The sequence below is a fragment of the Nomascus leucogenys genome, chromosome 15 (assembly GCF_006542625.1).
Source record: "Nomascus leucogenys isolate Asia chromosome 15, Asia_NLE_v1, whole genome shotgun sequence".
Classification (NCBI taxonomy): domain Eukaryota; kingdom Metazoa; phylum Chordata; class Mammalia; order Primates; family Hylobatidae; genus Nomascus; species Nomascus leucogenys.
This window is the reverse complement of record NC_044395.1, coordinates 1,100,847-1,119,095: the sequence shown is the minus strand read 5'-3', so window position 1 is coordinate 1,119,095 and position 18,249 is coordinate 1,100,847. Positions and strand designations below refer to the sequence as shown.

Sequence of the window (18,249 nt, the reverse complement as noted above, 5' to 3'; positions counted from 1 at the left end):
GAATAATAATAATTTCAACCACTCTGGATGGGCTGCGAGGATCAAGTGAGGTAGTCTATGAGGAGAGTGTTCTTCAGGTTCTGAGAATGTTGTCTGATGCTTGCTTGAAGAAATGGAAATCCATTCAACAATCAAGAGGCCTAATTATTGTGATAGCAGCTTGCATGGGTATTGTGCCCCCTAACTTCAAGCGGCCCTTATCAAACATGTCATTTGACCTTGACAATATCTGATGAGGTCTGGAGGCACCGTTTCATTTTATAGATGAGAAAACTGGATTACAGAGCCCAGTAAGAGATCTTTTCAGATGCAGAGATGATGCTAGCCACCGCTTTAAACTTCCACCTTGGGAAAAGGGCAACCTGGAATCCTAATCAGAGCCCACAGCCAGCAACTCCTGGCCAGACTCCTCCACAGCTCCTCCTGGGCAATCAGCCCTCACTCTCCACAGAGCTGTGTTGCCTTGTCCTAGGGGCTTAACATCACCCAAGTCGCACTGCATCCCATCCCCTCTATTCCCTTGCTCCCTCTGCTGCAGCCATAAGGGTTGATTCTTTCACAGACCAGGCCCACCCCTGCCTCAGGACTTAGCACATACTCTTCCCTCTGCCTGGAACCCCCTTCCCCAGATATCTACAGCTCACTTCCTCATCTCATTGGGGCCTGTCCCCAAATGTCACCTCCTCAGCAAGGCCATCAGTGACCACGTTCCATAAAAAAGCAACTGCCAGCCATCCTCTCCACTCTTTGCTTTACCATTCTCCAAAGCATAGAGTACCACGGCTATTAGATCACCTCTCTCTAAATGTGGTGCCCCTCCCTCCACTAGAACCTGAGAGCAGGGACGTTCTCCTACTCACCACTGTAACCTCAGAGCTTATAAGGGTGCATAGATGTTCCTTGGCTTATTCAGTAGTTCATTATATAATTTTTTCAATGAGTTTTAGAGAGATTAAGTCACGCATCCTTGACTTCATTACACATTTAGGAAGTAACAGGGCTGGGACCTCAAGTTCAGTGTTTTCTACCATATGAAAATCTAAACTCTGAATAAATACAACTCAGGGTGACCATGAGGTAGAGAAGACTCACATGGTCAAATACATCCTGCAATGACCGAGGAAGCCATTTCCCCTACGGACACTCGCTCGTGTCCTGGAACACTGCGGGGCAACTTGAGGTGGGAGAATCAGAGGGAGCCAGACCTGCCAACTCAAGGGACCATGACCAAGTCACCCACGTGCGCCAGGTCCCTCAGGAGCAGCTGGTGGGCAGGCTTTTGTTTGAAGGAATTCTTATCCCTCTTTGCCAAGCACAGCTGTATGAGTGGCAGATTTGATTTGCCCATCCCTGCTCTTTTTGTACCCAGATCACGAAGGGCTTATTCTTAGCAACGGAGCAAGCCCATTGATGGGGATCATGATGCTGAGGGTGAGACCTGTGGATGGCAGATAGAGGGGTGGGGGGAGAGAGAGAGAGAGATGGAGAGATGGCATCAAAAGAGACAGAGACATAAGAGAGAGAGAGAGACAGAGAGAGAGCACCACTGGGGGGAGGAGATCTTGTGAAGCTACTCTTGCTGATCTTCCTCTTGGTTTTCATGCCCCCTGGAAAGGCCTTTGTGTTCAGTACGAAGCACATACCACAACTCCAAAGGCTCCATCCTGAGGCTATTGATCACTATAGGAACGGCCACCACAGTGATCTTTCAAGAGATACTTTCTATGGCCAGGGTTCATTCAGAGGACCCTTCTCACAGCCATGACAGAATTCCATTAAGGGAAGGACACACACTGTTTGCAATTGGAGCAAGCCCACTGATGGGGATTATGATGCTGAGGGTGAGACCTGTGGATGGCAGAGAGGTAGACAGAGAGAAAGAGATGGAGAGATAACATCAAGAGAGACAGAGACAGAGAGAGGGAGGAGAGGAGGTGGAAGGGATGGTTCATGGAAGGATGGAAGGATTAGGAACGCAGGTAGAGTGTCACATTAGCCTCGATTTGAAAACATAGCATGCAAATCGGTTGGCTTTTTAGTGGGGTGGTTCAGGCTACATTGAATCAGTTCAACCTTTATTGAGACCAGGAAGATGGACAAGACCCAAATCTTGCCCTAAAGTATCTTACAATGCAGTGAGCCTGACAGGCCCATAAATGGCTGGCGGAGGAGGGTGGGGAAGCAGGGAAGAAGGGGGAACTATTTTTAAACATAACTTAAAAAGAAATTATGCTAAATATATAGACAGACAGTGAGACAAACTTCATCTTGCTGGGGAGCTGGAGGCCAGGAAAAAAGAGGACACATTTCACAGAGGATGTGGCATTCGAGTTGACTGTGAAAAGGCATGCGGAATGGCATTCCCGCCTGAACAGCTGAAGACTTGGAGCTGAGGAAGAAGAAGGAGGCCACGGGGCAGGACCCGCAGACTGTTGCAGAAGCATGGGCCTCATCTGTCTGGGATGGATTAGGTAAACTCAGAGATGTCATCTCGTCATCTAAAATAACTCTAGGGAGTATGGCCTGAAGAGAATTCCATGCATCCAATCCCTGCACATTAGCGGCTTACTGAGGACAGGAGTATGTTTGTATTCCAAACCCAACTTACCCGTGCAAACCCTTGAGGCTCCTGGGGTTGGAACCGGGAGGGGTCTCAGACTCAGAGCTTGGCAGGAAGGCAGCTTCCACCTGCACTGTCGCTTTCCCTCTGCTGTTGCAGAAAGGAAATGATTCATTTCTGCCCATCAGGAATTTAAGTTTGTTCATCCGCAACATTCATTCTGAGTCTTCTCGCTGCTTCTTCAAAGCCCTGGGTGGTGGATGTCTCGATGGAAACAGTTTTTCTATTTTAAAACATTCCCCCAAGAGTAGGAGTGAAGAAAGAGCTACGATCCCTCCGGTGTTGTACTGATCTCGGCAGCATTTATTGAGGCACTTAACAAACGTGCAGAACACTGTTAGAAGCTCTGTGTGCAACTGCTCTGTCCCTGCCATGCAGGTGTTATTATCATTCCCATTTCACCTGTGAGCTTAGAAACATGAACAGGCTTGTCCAAGGCCACACGGCCAATCCAAGGTTTAATGACTCAACACAATTTATTGAGAGTCTACTATATGCCAGGCACTGGGTGGTTCCCAAGGTCAGCCCATCTGGGATCCGTGACACAAACCCAACCTGAGGATGGGAGAATAGGCAGGCCTCAGAGGACTAGACAGAGAACAGTCTAACACCGCAGTCTTGGCCAGATCCCCAGGCAGGAGGCAGTGAAAGTATCAAACCATAACACCCTTCCCAACTCCAGTTCCTCCCAACAATTTTGGCTCAAACCAACTCTGGGTGGTGAGGGTCTCTAACTGTCCCATTTTCTAGAGGGGTAAGCTGGACACACTGAATAACTCGCCTCTTCTCTTTGGAGAAAAGGGGTGCAGCAGGGGATGGAGGCATAGATAACATGAATGACCACCAGCTGTGCCCAGAGATGGTGCTGCGGATTTGCACGCAGTGCCTCACCTAATACCAACACTGAGAGAAGGACATTATTAACTCGCAGATGGAAAAACGCCATGTCTAGAGAAGTTAAGTGACGTAAGCATTGCCACACAGCTCAGCAAAGGCAGGGCGGCACGGACACGGTCCTGTGGCCCCCATTGCTTTCTCCTCCCATGGCCCACATGACTCCCTAGACTGCTGGCCACAGGCCCTGAGAAAGGGGGCCAAATGGTGCAAACTCAAAGAAAAGCACCCTTTTCTTCCATTTTATAAGGCATCATTTGACCTTGAGGCCCAGGGGAGTAAAGTGTGTGCACACGTGCAAAGGCACACACACCCTGTGTGCACGTTTCTGCAATATGAGTGGTGACATTGTCCTGTGAGGCTCAGGGAAAGACCACACCCATGCTGCTAGTTGGGTCTCTTCCCGATAGAATGCAGGACCAACCCCTTCAGAAAGGTTAGATTAAAGCCAAGGGATCCAGGACCAGGGGCAGGGGGTGCTTAATGGGCTCAAGCTGGGTGAGATTACCTGCTACCTGCTCAACCAAATTGTTTATAACTTGTTTCTCTCTGTTTCTCTCCTTTTTGTTAACTCTCCTGGACCAAGGCAAGGCAGAACACCTGGGGGTGGTCACAACTATAATTAGCAAAAGATGTTCCAAAGACCAGGTGAAGGGCAGCTGAAGTAAGCAGAATGTTCTCCTGGTGCTGATCGTGGAGCTGCCGAGTTCTCCTCCACTGAGAAAAACAGCATGCTTTATCCTTGTGCATCTAGACTCTGGCCTGAGGACAACTGTCTCAGAATCACTGGGATGGAACTGATAAAAATGCAGGTTCCTGGGTTCCATCCCAAACCTACAAGACAAATGAATCAAGGTGGTATCCAGTTGTCCACATCTTTACTAAGTACCTCCTGGAAGGGAGTCCCCTACCCAGGAAGGTTGGAGAAGCTCCACTTTGCTGCAGCCTTTGAGGAAGTAGATGCAGGACCTGGGTCCCGAAAGGGGGTTCCACGGCTCTGGGACTCTGATTCATGGTGTTGCTCCTTCTTCTGTCCACCCCTGCCCTTAGGGTCCCCTGTTCCATCCCTCCTGCAAGACATCCTAACAGACTGAAGAAGCTCCGAGGGGTGTGCAGGCACAAACTGTGACTTTGTGGCATGGCAAGGTGAATCCACTTCCCCAGAAGTCAATACCAGTCCCCACTGCAACAGAGCCCAATCTCACTTCTTCCCTCAGAATAGAACAGAAGGTCCACTGTCCACTGCTCACTCCCAAATCCTGGAGTCAGTTCTGCCCACGGTGGGTAGAGAAACCTGTCCCCACGGGAAGAACAAGCACAGGGCTAGCTGCAGGAGCTAATGGGGGTGTTCTGGTAGCTTGTGCACAGGGCACTTGGTGGAAAATGAGCAATCAGCAGCTGGGGCATGAGTGGGGGGTGGGAGAGCACCATCCAGAACCTGGCAGCCTGCACCACTAGATCAACAGCATCACCTGCTGGCCACAGGATGCCACACCACCCTCCTCCCAGTCTAGGCCCCAGAGAGCCTTCCCTCGGGGGGCACAAAGACGCAGAGAAGCCCCCTCCTCACAATGCCAGGAGTCCTGGGTCCAGCAGGTCCTCAGGGGAGCCCCTCTTTGAAGCCCGTAGAGCTAGGACTCTGATTCTCCTTTGAAAATAGGCAGACCCCACGTTGACCAAACATGAATCTCTGACAGCACACCCCCTCCTACACTGGCTCCCAAATGCACACCTAATATTTTTATTTTTCCTAAATGTTTGTCTGTGATTCCCCAGCATCTTTAGAGGCCCTCATAATCTTTTCCCTTCCAGTATAAGCTCCTAGAGAGCAGTGACTATTTCCTTCTGGACTGACTGGATCACCAACTCACATTACAAAAGGCTTAGGAGAGTGTTTTATTAACGTAAAGAGCAACAGCCAGCAGTCATTGGTGCTGGAAAGGGCTGTGCTATGGCTGGTGCCTCTTCCCGGGTATAGGAATCATCATAGCTACTCTGTACTGAGGGTCTACCAAGTGGCCGGCATGTGATGCCCCGCTCTACTGGGATGCTGTCTCACTTGATGTTCACCAGGACTCCAGGACACAGAAGCACAGAGAGGTTAAGCCATTTGCTCAAAACCTCACAGCCGCTAAATGGTAAAGCCAGGGTCCCAGGCCTGGCAATCCGAAGGTGGAAGCCGTCTTAGCAGTTATGCTACACCGCCTCCCAGGAGCCCACATGGGCACACACGCTGCTAGTAAGCACATCCACCTTGCTGAAAGCACGCCACAAGCAGCTGCTCACTCAGCCTTCCCGCCTCCTCCTTAAAAGGCAGAGACTGTTGCACCTGCCCTTTTCCCTGGAATCCTGCTCACGTACCAGGTTTCCCTTGCACGACCCGCTCAGCCTTCATTTTTGGGACCTCCAGGTCTGCCCACAAACAGGTGCCTATGAAGACACAGAGAACGAGGGCCCTGAAGGGCGGAGGAGGCAGAAAACTGATGCGAGCACTAAGAAACAGCAGCAAAAGCCCACCCAGTCATTTATTCCTTCCACAGATATTTACTGAGCACCGACGTCACGCACCGTGTCTGGGGCACTGGGGAAACAGCAATAAAGGAGGAGGCGCATTCTAACCGCCGCGACGGTCCGCGGATAGAAGTGGGCGACTGACCTCGGAGAGCGGCCGTGCCCAGAGGGCTGGGAGGGCAGCCGCGGGTGTGGACTTTCTCCGCTCACCACCGGCCCGCGAAGTCCTGCCCTGTCCTCCCCACCCCGATCAAACCCACCAGTTGGGGACCTTCGGGCTGCAGATCTTGTCGTGGTCCAGAGGCCCAGAGAATAAGCTCGAAGAAGGCGGAGGGGGGAGGGCAGTGGCTCTGGGAGCGAGCGGGGACGGGCGCTGGGCTGGGAGGGGGCGGCGGGGCTGCGGGGGATGCGAGGCTGGGGGTGGACGGTAGGGCTGGGGGGAGGAGCTGGGAGAGGAGCCCGAGACTGCGGGGAGGGGCGGCGGGAGGAGCCCAGGGCCACAGTTAGGGGAGCGTCGCGGGTCAGGAGGGGGAGGGGGGGGGGGGGCTGGGGGAGGGGCGCGGTGGTAGGGGGCGGGGTGGGGACCCCGAGCCATGGGGTGGGGGAGGGGGCGCGGGAGTAGGGGCGGGGTGGGGGAAGGGTGGGGACTCCGAGCCATGGGGTGGGGGAGGGGGCGCGGGAGTAGGGGGCGGGGTGGGGAAGGTGGGGACCCCGAGCCATGGGGTGGGGGACGGGCGCGGGAGTAGGGGGCGGGGTGGGGGAAGGGTGGGGACTCCGAGCCATGGGGTGGGGGAGGGGGCGCGGGAGTAGGGGGCGGGGCGGGGGAAGGGTGGACACCCCGAGCCTTGGGGTGGGGGAGGGGCGCGAGAGTAGGGGGCTGGGTGGGGGTAGGGTGGGGACCCCGAGCCGCCCGGTGCCCCGCTCGGGTTCCGGCTGGCTGCGGCAAAGTTTCCCAACTCGCCGAGAGCAGCTGCTGCCTTCTCTTGCCTTTGTTTTTCCCCTCTCAGGATGGAAAATGAATTTCGAGCATCGCTGCGGAGCCTGCCAAGTCATTGGAAAACATGTCGAACGCTGCGTCTGGCTGCTGGGCGGAGGCGGGGTGGCCTCCCCGGTCCAGGTTCCCGGTCCCTGGGGGCAGGGTGGTGCCGCGCCCTCCCCAGGCCGGCCCGGGAAGGGAGAAGCCGCAGAAGCCTCTGGGCGTCGGGCCGGGGGTCCCTGGGGCCCGTGGATGAAATGGGTCAGTGGCCGAGCGCTGCAAGCCGTCGCACAGTCCGCTGGTGGTGTGGGCGCCTCGCCCGCGCTGGCCGCAGAGCCCCGAGAGGGCCTGGGCTCCCGTGGGCCACCCTCCTCCGCGGCCGCGCGGCGCCCTGATCGGGGGTCTCAGGCCCAGCTGGAGCCCGGGGCGTCCCTGCCCTCTCCACTCCTTCCCGGGGCGCACCCCCGCCCTCCGCCTGCCCCTACCCTGCCGGCCCCCCGCCAGGCAGCCTGTCCCGCCTCTGAGACCACCCGCCCGGTTTTCACGTCCGGGTTTGGCTGGGTGTCTAACCGCCGCCTCCAGGGATGGGACAGAGCCCCACCCCACCTCGCAGTGGACACCCCAGGATAGTGGCTTGGTCTTCACAACACTGGGTGCAGTTCATGGAGCAGCACCTCGCATTGCTCCCTGCAGTGACCCACGCAGGAGGCCGCCTGCCCTGGTGGACGTGGGCACGCCCTCCCTGTCTCTCTGGTGTTCCCGAGCTTGACTCTGCCTGGACGAGTCTGTCTCACATGACACCCCCCTGTCTCTGTCTGGAATTAACAAGGTCCTATTAGGAAGTGACCTGCAAGACAAAGACAGGCCAGCACCGCACACTGCCACCACCACCAAGTAGTCCCTTGATAGACCTCCCCCTGTGGCCTCCAGGACTGGCTCCCCGCCCACCTGCCATCCCCAGCTCTCACCTCTCCCCTCAAAGGATCCATGACCCACAAAGCCTTGATTAGCTCTTTCAGCTCCATTTAACTACACAAATAGCTTGGTCACAGCTGACTGGTCCCAAATTTGCCAGTGATTTTCTTTTAATTTACCGTAGCTCAGTGCCCCTGTAATACAGGTAGAGGAGGCATATTTGTTCCCAAACTCCCCTCCTGGGGTTAATCATGCACAGAACAAAACTCCATTCGAGCCACTTAATGATTTCATTTCCACCCTAGATTTGAAGGAGCTCTGGCTGTAATACTAATACGGGTCCCTGTCTCCCCAAACTCCAGATGCGCGCAAGAGACAGACAGTGGGAGCCTGTGGGTGACTCAGCCATTCCTGCCCAGCTGCTGGCCTCCAGCACCTTCTGCAAGCCATGTGCTCCCCCTCTTTTCCTGGGCCCATCTTCTCTCCCCTGGGAAGCCAGACCTGACCAGCGTGGTGCTCTTCCATGCTTCCTCCCCCGGGTCCTCTGCTAGTCTCATGGGGTTATTTTGCACCCACCTGTCACTTCTCAGCACCTGACCCACCTCCCAGCCTCTTTTCCTGCCATTGCCCCCACCACACCCCCACCCACCATACCGGCATTCCAGACATTCAGACAGCCATGCCCAGTTCCCTAACCCTCCTCCATCCTTGCGACATGGACTGGACTTTCCCTTTGCCTGGAGGACCCCACCTTGGTTGTCAGACCCTGGCGAAAGCCTCCAAAACTCTGCTCAAGCATCACTGCCTCTGGGAATCAGCTGACAATTTTTCTCTCAAGCAGAGAAAATCACTCCCTTCTGTGCTCTACCATTTATACCCTTTTGGCTTATTTTCACACAATCGTTCATTATTTGTTTGCAGTCAGCCCTTCCACCCATTTGAGCTCCGTGAGAACATAACAACATCCACCTGGGTATCCTCACACAGCCCCGGCCCAGTGCTGGGCATAAATGCTCCACAAATATTCTTGGAAAGAATAGGTGCTATGTGGTTCAGGCAGGTGGATGTGAACTGTGCTCAGAACAACACGAAGACACTCAGAGGCACTCCATCTTCAGAGGCTTCCCAAACGGTGCTAAAATCTCTATTGGCCCAGCCTGCAGGAGCTGACTCAAAGGGAAGGCCAGGTCACCTTCAGGAAATGTGTTTTTTGTGTGGAAAGGGCACCATCTGGTGGTTTCTAGTGAAACAGTTTCTCAGCTGCAATAGTGGAGAGAGAGGGCTTCCTCCCTTTGCTTGCCTCCCAAGGCCACCAGGTTCAGAGAAAGGTGTTCCCTGCAGCAGCGCCATGGGCTCTGGCAAGCCAAGCACCGCTCCCTGCCTTCCCAAGAAACCTGAGTGAGCGTTTGGAAGGGCACAGCCCCCTGAAGGCTCTGAGGAAGGCTGGCTTACCTCCTCTCCACCCCTCTCCTCCGCTGACATCCAGGCTGCAGCCATTCCCGAGCAGGCAGGACCCCCTTTCCAGCAGCCTGCGCTTGTGCCACTCCTCTGCCTTCAGTGTTCTCCAAGCTTCCCCTGGACCCAGGCCCTGTGTGTCCATCACCACTGAGACATCTGATGGGGACTCAAACTCAGGACCCAAGTTGAACTGATCTCCTCAACTTAGGCCCACCCACCCGAGCTAATGGCAGCACCATCCCCGAACTGTGCCCCCAGGACCTTTCTTCTCCCCCACTGCAGGAGCCATGTATCGCCAGATCGCCACTCCCATCTCACACGAACCTGCCACTGCCCAGTGGACCCCTCCTGGGCTCTCTGCTGCCATCCTTTGCCGCAGCCCGTCTCCACGTGTAAAATCACTTTCTGCTTTACCATTCCTGCACATCCTGTTTCCTGTCTCTGCCAGGATAAGGCAGGGTCCTTAACAAGGTCTCCACTTGCCACATGGCCCACCCGGCCTCTTGACAGCCTCCCCCATGCCCCCTCCCTCTCGCTCCCTCTCTCCCATCTAGCCAGAAGAGCCTTTTGGTGTGTCCATGAAGCCAGATTTCTCTCCCGTCTCAGAGCCCTCTCACTTGCTGCTGCCCAGGGCTGGCTGCTCTCCTGCCCCTCTGCCTGGTTACCTCCAACTCATCCTCTACTCCCTCGGCCTACCTTGCTGGAGCATGCAGGCAAAGAGAGGCTGGGAGGGAAAGGTGGTGGGGAGAGAAAGTCCAGGTGTCCTGGCCCCTAGGAAGAGTGGGGCAGGGGAGGAACCTTAGCCTCTCTCCCTTCCTTGTGCAGTGTCTGGCGGGTAAAGCTCACCAACAACAACAACCGAAGTGATCCTTCACCCAGCTCTGCTGGAGAGGGCAGGGGTTAAGGACACTGGCTCTGGCATGAGACCATTTGGATTCAAACTCTGGCTATGCCATTTCATGGCTGGATGACATCAGGAAAGCTATTTAGCCTCTCTGGACTGCCTGTCCCTCATCTGTAAAATGGGGATGATGACTTTAAAATAAAAAAGACATCTAGGTTCTCTTCCCTGAGTAAGGCAAGTTCCCATTATATGTAGGACTTCACCTTTCAAGTAGTTATGAAAATTGTGACTCACAACTAATGAGTTTGTGTAAAATTCATCTGCCTCATCAAAATGAAAGTTCTACCAGGGCAGGGACCGGGTGGGTCTTATTTACTGCTGTATTCCCAGGGCTGGCCTGGGGCGCACACACAGCATAACAAAGTGGTCAAGAAAGCCAGACTGGGGTTCTAGCACTCTCCAGTCACCAAAGTGACTCTGGTCAAGGTACTTAACCTACGCGTTGTGTTATCTCCTCTCTAATAATACTACTACTATCTATGCCAAAGCCTGCTTGGCTTAGTGCTTGGATACATTTCACGTCCTTGGATAGGACCAGGCATATAGAAAGTGCTCAGTGAACATCAGTGGTCATTCTCGTGGACACTCAATAAAATACTTCAATAAGACTTCCGGGTTCTAGTCTGACATGTAAAGAGCTTGGAAGTCATCACTCTCATCCTAACAATAAGAAAAACTGAATAAATTGAAAATCAACAACTCTTCTTAAATCCTTCATAGAATTGAGCTCAGAAGGCAAACCACTGACCTGAAGACTGGAAAGGCAGAAAGTTGGATACAGAGACTCACAACTTACTGGACAGAAGACCAGGCGCACAAAATTCCACAGGAAACAGTGCTGGGCAGGAAAACCTAAACTACCTAAACTGTAACTGATAAATTGCTGGAGGATAAGTGTGGACAAGGTTGACTATTAAAAAGTCCAGGGCCCAGTCACTGGGGGGGTCCCCACACTTTCATGAGTTTTGCCTTTAGGAGCTCTACTAGCTCCTCACAATGAAAACAGAAGAAAATCCCCTCATGTTTCCCAAAGGGGAAGGGGAAAGTAGCTATTTTTAAATACGTCCAGAGCATTCTGTTCTGCTTAACAAGAGCCCAGCCTCAAGGGAAACTATTTTGCTGGGGCCAAGCCAGCCTGGGAGAAGGGAAATACCCAACTCCAGACCCTCCCCTCTAGCCTTCCTGTCTTTCCTAAGGTCAATGAGGGGGGAAGCTGAGAATCACACATAAAGGTCACAGCCCAGAGGCAAAGGCTCACTAAACACTGAGAATTAATCTTGCAAATATAGAACACTTCCCCTCCCACACACTTACCACCACAATATAGGGTTCCCATATTGTGTTAAATTATTATATAATTATGTAATCCCTGGTTATATAATAACAGGGGATTACAGCAGAAATAACTGTAAGCCTCAGACTCTATTTAAGAAGGAGCCTCTAGGGACACCCAAAGACAACAAGAAAGACAAAGACAAGGATGCCAGAGGAAACCTTAGCCTCTGACACGCTACAAAACCATAAACACAGCCTCCTAGCCAGGTAAACATACAGCCTCACACTAATGGCCTATTTACTGCAGCTCCTTTTCTTGATAAATCATGTCCTGCTTTCCCCAAAATAATTGCAAAGCTTTCTAAAAATATATATACATAGCTTTATGAGACAAAGCAAGTAAAAAAACCAGTCAGATATGTTGGAATTATTAGACTGGGAATTTAAAACAGCTTTGAAAAATATGCTAAGGGCTCTAATGGGGAAGTGGACAACACACAAGAAAGATGGGTAATGTAAACGGAGAGATGGAAACTCTAAGAAAAAAAGTCTAAAGAAAATGCCAGTAATCAAAAACGCTATATAGGAATAAAGAATGTCTTTGAAGGACTCATTGGTAGACTGGACAAGGCTGAGGAAAGAATTGGAGCTTCAAGAAATGTCAGTAGAATCTACCCAAACTGAAACACAAAGAGAAAAAGAAAAGAGTGGAAAAAAGTGAAACATTTTCCAAAAACTGTGGGACAATCTCAAAAGGTGTCACATATGTGTAATGGGAAGACAAGGAGAATAAAAAGAGAGAAGAATACACACAAAAAAGAGTTTGATTAATAGTTGAGAATTTTCCAAAATTAATGACAGACACCAAACAACAGATTCTGGAATCTCAGAGAACACCAAACAAGATAAATGCAAAAAAAAAAAAAATAATAACAATAATAACTATACCTAGTCATATCACATTCAAACTGCAGAAAATCAAAGACAAAATTTCTTGAAAGGGAAAACACCTTATCTATAGAGGAACAAGGATAGAAATTATATCCAGTTTCTCCTCAGTTACCATACAAGCAAGATGAGAGTAGAGTAAAATATTTAAGTGTTGAAAGAAAAAAGGATTGCCAGCCTAGAATTCTGTATCTTGCAAAATTACCCTTCAAAAGAAGGACAAAAGAAGACTTTCTCCAACCATCAAAAATTGAGGGAAATTGTCACTAGTATAGCTACCTTGCAAGAAACGTTAAAGGAGTTCTTCAAAGAGAAGGAAAAGGATAAAGGGCAGAAACTCAAATCTACATTAAAAAGGAAGAGAGCTAGAGAAGGAATAAGTGCAGATAACATAAATGTCTGAAACAAACCAGCACACTTCCCTCAAAAAGTTCTCCCTGCCCCAGCCACAGAGCACTCCTTCTTATGTTCCAGGAGCACCAATGTCGCCATTGTCACATTGCTGGAATGGCTGCTGTCTGTCTGCCTCAAGGCTGTAAGTCATGCGTCCCCAGAGCCAGGCCTGTGAGGTACTTGGTGTCTGATGAATGAACAAATGAATGGCACAGCGCCCCAACCAGCAACAGGGCGGGTTGTTAAATAGCACATCTCTTTATTCGCAGTTCAGCAAGAAGACTCCAGTGCTGACACTGTCGCATGAAGAGCTCACCTGCTGGAGTCTTTCTGCCCAGGTCTGGCCCTTCTTCAGGTCAAGCAGAGAAGGATGTTCTTCTGATACAGGCTGCTGCTGGACCCTGAAGGACTTCCACCTAGGAGGTAGAGAAATGCCCAGGGGACACAGCAGGGAGATGTGGTTGGCCAAGGGGTAGGGCTGATGATGACTCCCTGTAACCCCACTGTTCTCCGCGTTCCCAAAGCTCCATCTAGAGAGCAGAAACCCATGGAAGAATAGACAGTGGTGCATCAGGCAGCTGGAATTGAAGCCTGAGTCTGTTTCTTCCAGCTCAGAAGCCCCTGCGAACTGGGTACCCTCCCAGCACTTCCTGTTCTTCTTCTCTAGTACTATGAGCAAACAATTGATGTGGCATTTACCATGTGCTAGACACCATCACCCCCAAGACAGCCCTCCAAAGTAGATACTCTGTTGCAGTGAGGAAATTGAGGCACAGTGGCATTATGGAGCTTGCCCATGGTGGAGCTGAATTGGAACCCAGCATCTGCTCCCGGGCTTGACTTAAGTTTTGCCTTCTGTATAATGGGCACAACAATGCCCTCTCTTAAGGTTGTTTTTGGATCAAATGAGAAACCCTGACAAACCACCTTGTGCAGAAGCTGGCATACAGTAAGTGCTCGATAAATGCCAGTACTGCTCTCCAACAGCCTTCCTGTAAGCACGCTGAGGTCGCTGTGCCTAAATCTTTCCCTTAGCCCCAGGATGGTCAGCACAGCTGTTCACCACAGGCTCAGGGGCTGCATCCCGGATCGCTCCTGTGGTTGTTTATCCTGCCATTGGCCTTCCACCTCCCAGGGCCTCATAAACAGCCCCTGTGTGACCACTGGGCCAAGCACAAGGAAAGAGGCCATGGGACCAAAAGTCACATCACAAGTTGGTGGCAGGCCTGAAACCTATACGGCATCACTCCTGATATTACGATCTGTGACTCAAGGTGAGGTCAGCAGACCAGCAGTGACAATGCCCAGAAACTTTTAGAAATGCAAAATTGCAGGCTCCACCACAACCGCCTAAACACGAAAGCCCAGGCCCATGAATGCTGGAGAGGCAGGGCTCTCTGACACCACAGTGTCAGGAAACCAATCTGAAACTTGACTTCAAGTCCTTCCACAAACTTAAGAGAGGCATCACGGGAGCCTAAGACAGCCAGCCATCCTCTCCCACTGCTGGCCCCAAGTGCAGGCCTTTCCCCAGTAGGGAAAGGCTAAGCCTCTTGACCAAGTTCCCAGCTGCAGTGCCCCTTCCCACTGCCCAGGATAACCATCTTCTCTGCCCAGTTCCTCATCCGTCAGCTCTCTCACCTGTGGCTCTCAGCAGTCTGAGTAGGAGGGTCTCATACTGAAGTCCTGAGCTGAGACATCTGTAAGACGGGATATGCTGCAGGGGACAGAGGAGAAGGGCCAGGTGGAGGGAGGCTGCCTTATAGCAGAGCCTGCCCAGACCACAGCACGGGAGCTGGGGTGGGAGGGCAGCCCATGCCTAGGCCGTGGCCACACTGGGCCTGGGAGCACAGTCATATGAACAGGCCCTCAGCCTGGAGCCCTTCTGTGCACTGGCAGACACCATGGGAGGCTGGCAAAGCCCTGTCATGTGGAGCACAGAAGACGAGACGCAGCCCTGGGAACTGTGTGTGCCTGCTCTTGATGTTGGCATACCAGAGACAGCATTGCTGGGCGTGGTCAGGAAACCCAGCAGTCACCCCCACCCTACCTGCGCCTAGTCAGGAGCACAAATCAACCAGTCCCAAACAGCTTACCTTCGTCTCACCTGCTCTATTCGATCTCGCATGATGTCCTCTGTTATCTCACTTGGCACTTGGAAGATACGAGTGTGGCTGCAAAAGGCCATTCGTACATTGGCATATGGGATCTGAGTTTCTTTCTTAACAGGCACAGAGAACTGCTAGAGTTGGGATCCTGCAAACAATGATTCTTGCCCTGACACCATGAACTTTTGAGCTGGTCTCTGCCGCTTCTTGACTCATGAGCACAAACCTTTTTTTTCACTAACCAGGTCCCCTTGAGCCCCCAGTAATGCTGAACAGGTAGCAGACTGTCCCAGGGAGAGCCAGGGACACAGAGTTGCGCGCCCTTACTAAAGGCAGCAGGCAGTGGTCTCGTGAGCCACGGAATTCACCCTTCTGAATTCAGTCTTATCAATTCCTCTCCTATCGTCAGCTCTTGATGACCTGCATCACCCCACACCCACTGTGGTTTAGAGATGCTTCTAGGAAAGCCTACAGTGAGGAAGCTGTAGGGTCCCCTGGGGAGGCTCCTTGCTTTGTTTCATAAAGGGATATATATTTCCTGACTACACACTTACTGAAATAAGAGGGGGACACCAAAACCAGTGGGTTGTGGGGGAAGATATGCAGAGGCTTTTGGTTTAAAATCTTTGTAGAAAATCCAGAGTGGAAAAATTATATGTAGATAATTGACTGATTCCTGTAGCCTGTCTCAAAAGCTTAAACCTAGTTTTTTTGTATGGCCAAGGTTTTTAAAATATTGGAAGATGATGTGTGTGTTATCCAAACCAAGGAGCACAATGTCCGCAATTCCATAGCACAACCACGTCAGGCACGGAAAAGCCTGGATTATAATCAACAACATTTATGATTTTAGGGGCCTCAGAAGGCTTCCCATCCAAAAGAGCTCTTTCCCAGGGAGCTCTCAAATCCCACCATGTTATTCCTTTTGGTTATGAAATTCCTGTGCATTTGAGTCTTCTTAAAAGGCAGATGCCACTAGAAGGGGTAAGCACATGGAAACCATTTCTTGAGAAATGGAGCCTCCTCGATACAACAGATCAACACCGGTGGTGTGGCAGGGAAAGGAGGAAGACAGGAGGAAGGGGAGAGGTCTCCTTCAGGCTCCCAGAGGACCAGGCTAAGTCCTCAGTCCCTCTCCTGGGGAGGGGTGAATGATGTGCTCCAGAGACCCCCAGTGAACACAGGTGCAGGAAAGGAAATAGGAAAGCCTCTGTCTGAAGAGTGATGGCTTCAGGCCAGCTCCCTGGGCCTCGTGGCTCAGCATCTGCAGAGCCAAGAGAGGCAGTGGGGATGGCTGTGAGCTGGCAGGCACCCGGGACGCTGGCGAAGCCACCATCACCAAGTGCAGAATTCTAGCCTCGGGCGCTGGGAAGCCTCCCCACACCTCAGTTGCAGATGAGAACTTTGGCTTTTGCATTTTAAGAGCTTATTTTCTTTTAGCTCTTTAAAGTGCAGCCGCTTCTGAGCAACTCAAATGCAAAAATAACAGAAGTCTGAAATGTATTCAGAAGCATTTAAGAAATGGAGTGCAAGCCCAGTTTTCCAACCCCTCAAGTCATTTAAAAATGTAGACATGAGCTGGGCTTTCAAGATAGCAAGAATATTCCCTTAAGACCCCAAAGCAAGGCTGAGGAATTTGTCAGCCAAAGACTGCATCTCTAGAGAAGAGCATCTGCGGGTTCGTGAAGACGGGGGCTTGCACATCTCTCCCTCCCCTTCCTTTGCCCAGGGCAAATGGGACGCCTCACCTCCATCTTATGAACTGGATTCGTGTTCTCTCCTCTAGGACCTCTTGGCTCTGGTTTGCCAACAAATCAGACTTAGAGAGGTGGTGCTTCACCTGGGAAATCCAGAGGGTCCATGTGATTCCTGCCCAGTGTGGCCCCCAACTGGGCTGGCACAGAGCCCAGGCGACCACCTCACCCTTGCCCAGAATCATTTACGGTGCACCTCCCACCTCTCCCCTCTCCCTCACCCCCACTCCCAGGCAATGTCTCAAATTCTCAGTTACCACATCTCTGGTCACATGGATGTCCTGGCCATGGGTGGAAGGGGAGTCAGTGGATATCTTCTCCCTTACGCCCTGGGAAGGGTGGTTGATGGCCAGCTTTTCCTTTATGCCCCGAGAAGCCTCTTCTTCTGTCTGAAAGGTGAGGAATTCCCTCTGAAAATGTCACTCTGCATCCAACCCTGGTCTTCTCCTCTTTCTTCCCTTTTATTCATTCTCCATCACAACACACACACCACATAGTCACACACATACACTCCTTACCTCGCTGTTCCTGCAATAAGCTACTTTCCTGTAAAGTCCTCGGAACTCCCTATGTCCCTGGCCCTGTCCCAATGTGTTCCTGAGACACCCTTGAGCTGGAAAGGATGCAGCTGAAACCCTTACGCCAGGATGCTTGAGAAGCAGGACGGCGTTAGTGGTGGTGCTAACACATTTCCTACCAGGACACAAGCCACAGTGTCCTCCAGCGCATATGAAATTAGACTCAAATCTAGGAAGGGTGTCTGGCAATGAACTTGAGTTCCAGTTCCATGAAGAAGGAAGTCCAGATCCCCACACCCACTGACACCAGTTCTCTAGGATTTTGGATACCCTGAGTCATAAAGAAATCTTACTCACTTTTTTCAACCAATGCTGTAGTACAGACACGGCCTCGCTTTCCACAACGTCGATGTCCTGGAACAAATTGGCAAGTTGGTGACCTCAGAAAACCTAGAAACTCAGCTCTTCCCACCCACCCCCCACAACTGTTGTTCAGAGTTATTTGTAAGATCTCTCTGAAGTGCAGCAGGGTCCCAGAGCGGGAGAAGATATGTGAAAAATTATTCCATGTGACTACCACCAAGCTGCTTACCGAACTGGTTATTGGTAGGAAGGGAAGCCCTACACCTTTCCGAGCAAGAATATACACAATCCATGTCGTAATTATCATCTTTGAATGTATACCAGGCCCCCTTCTTGGCTCCCTCCTTCCATTGAAGCTGCCTGAGAACTCCTATGGGACAGGAAGGTCATTGAAGGGAGGTGTCCACCTGATTGGCTGACCCATGATGATGTGACAATGGCCTCCCTTTGAAAATGATGTATGTGAGTATAAATGCAGTTGCCAAGAGCCCCTGCATTTCGGGCTCTGGGTGCACTGTCTATGAGTTACCCTGCTTCAAGGAGCAGAACCACTGAATAAAAGATTGCTGTCTAACACCACTGGCTGACCCTTGAATTCTTTTCTTGGGAAAG

General features: G+C 51.6%; 1 protein-coding gene across 2 annotated transcripts; it reads right to left on the bottom strand.

Moving 5' to 3' along the window:
- Positions 1-13,131: 13,131 nt before the first annotated feature.
- On the bottom strand, positions 13,132-18,005 carry SPATA19 (spermatogenesis associated 19). 2 transcript variants are annotated; one of them, XM_003279745.3, is made up of 7 exons: positions 17,867-18,005; positions 17,632-17,688; positions 17,014-17,145; positions 16,751-16,842; positions 14,991-15,068; positions 14,536-14,611; positions 13,132-13,424 (listed from the first exon to the last, which is right to left on the bottom strand). In XM_003279745.3, exons 1-6 carry the CDS (start codon positions 17,942-17,944, stop codon positions 14,545-14,547), a joined length of 504 nt encoding a protein of 167 aa, XP_003279793.1. In that variant the 5' UTR covers positions 17,945-18,005; the 3' UTR covers positions 13,132-13,424; positions 14,536-14,544. The 2 variants fall into 2 exon arrangements, with proteins under 2 accessions (XP_003279793.1, XP_012351281.1); XM_012495827.2 differs by having other exon boundaries at positions 13,132-13,310.
- Positions 18,006-18,249: the final 244 nt, after the last annotated feature.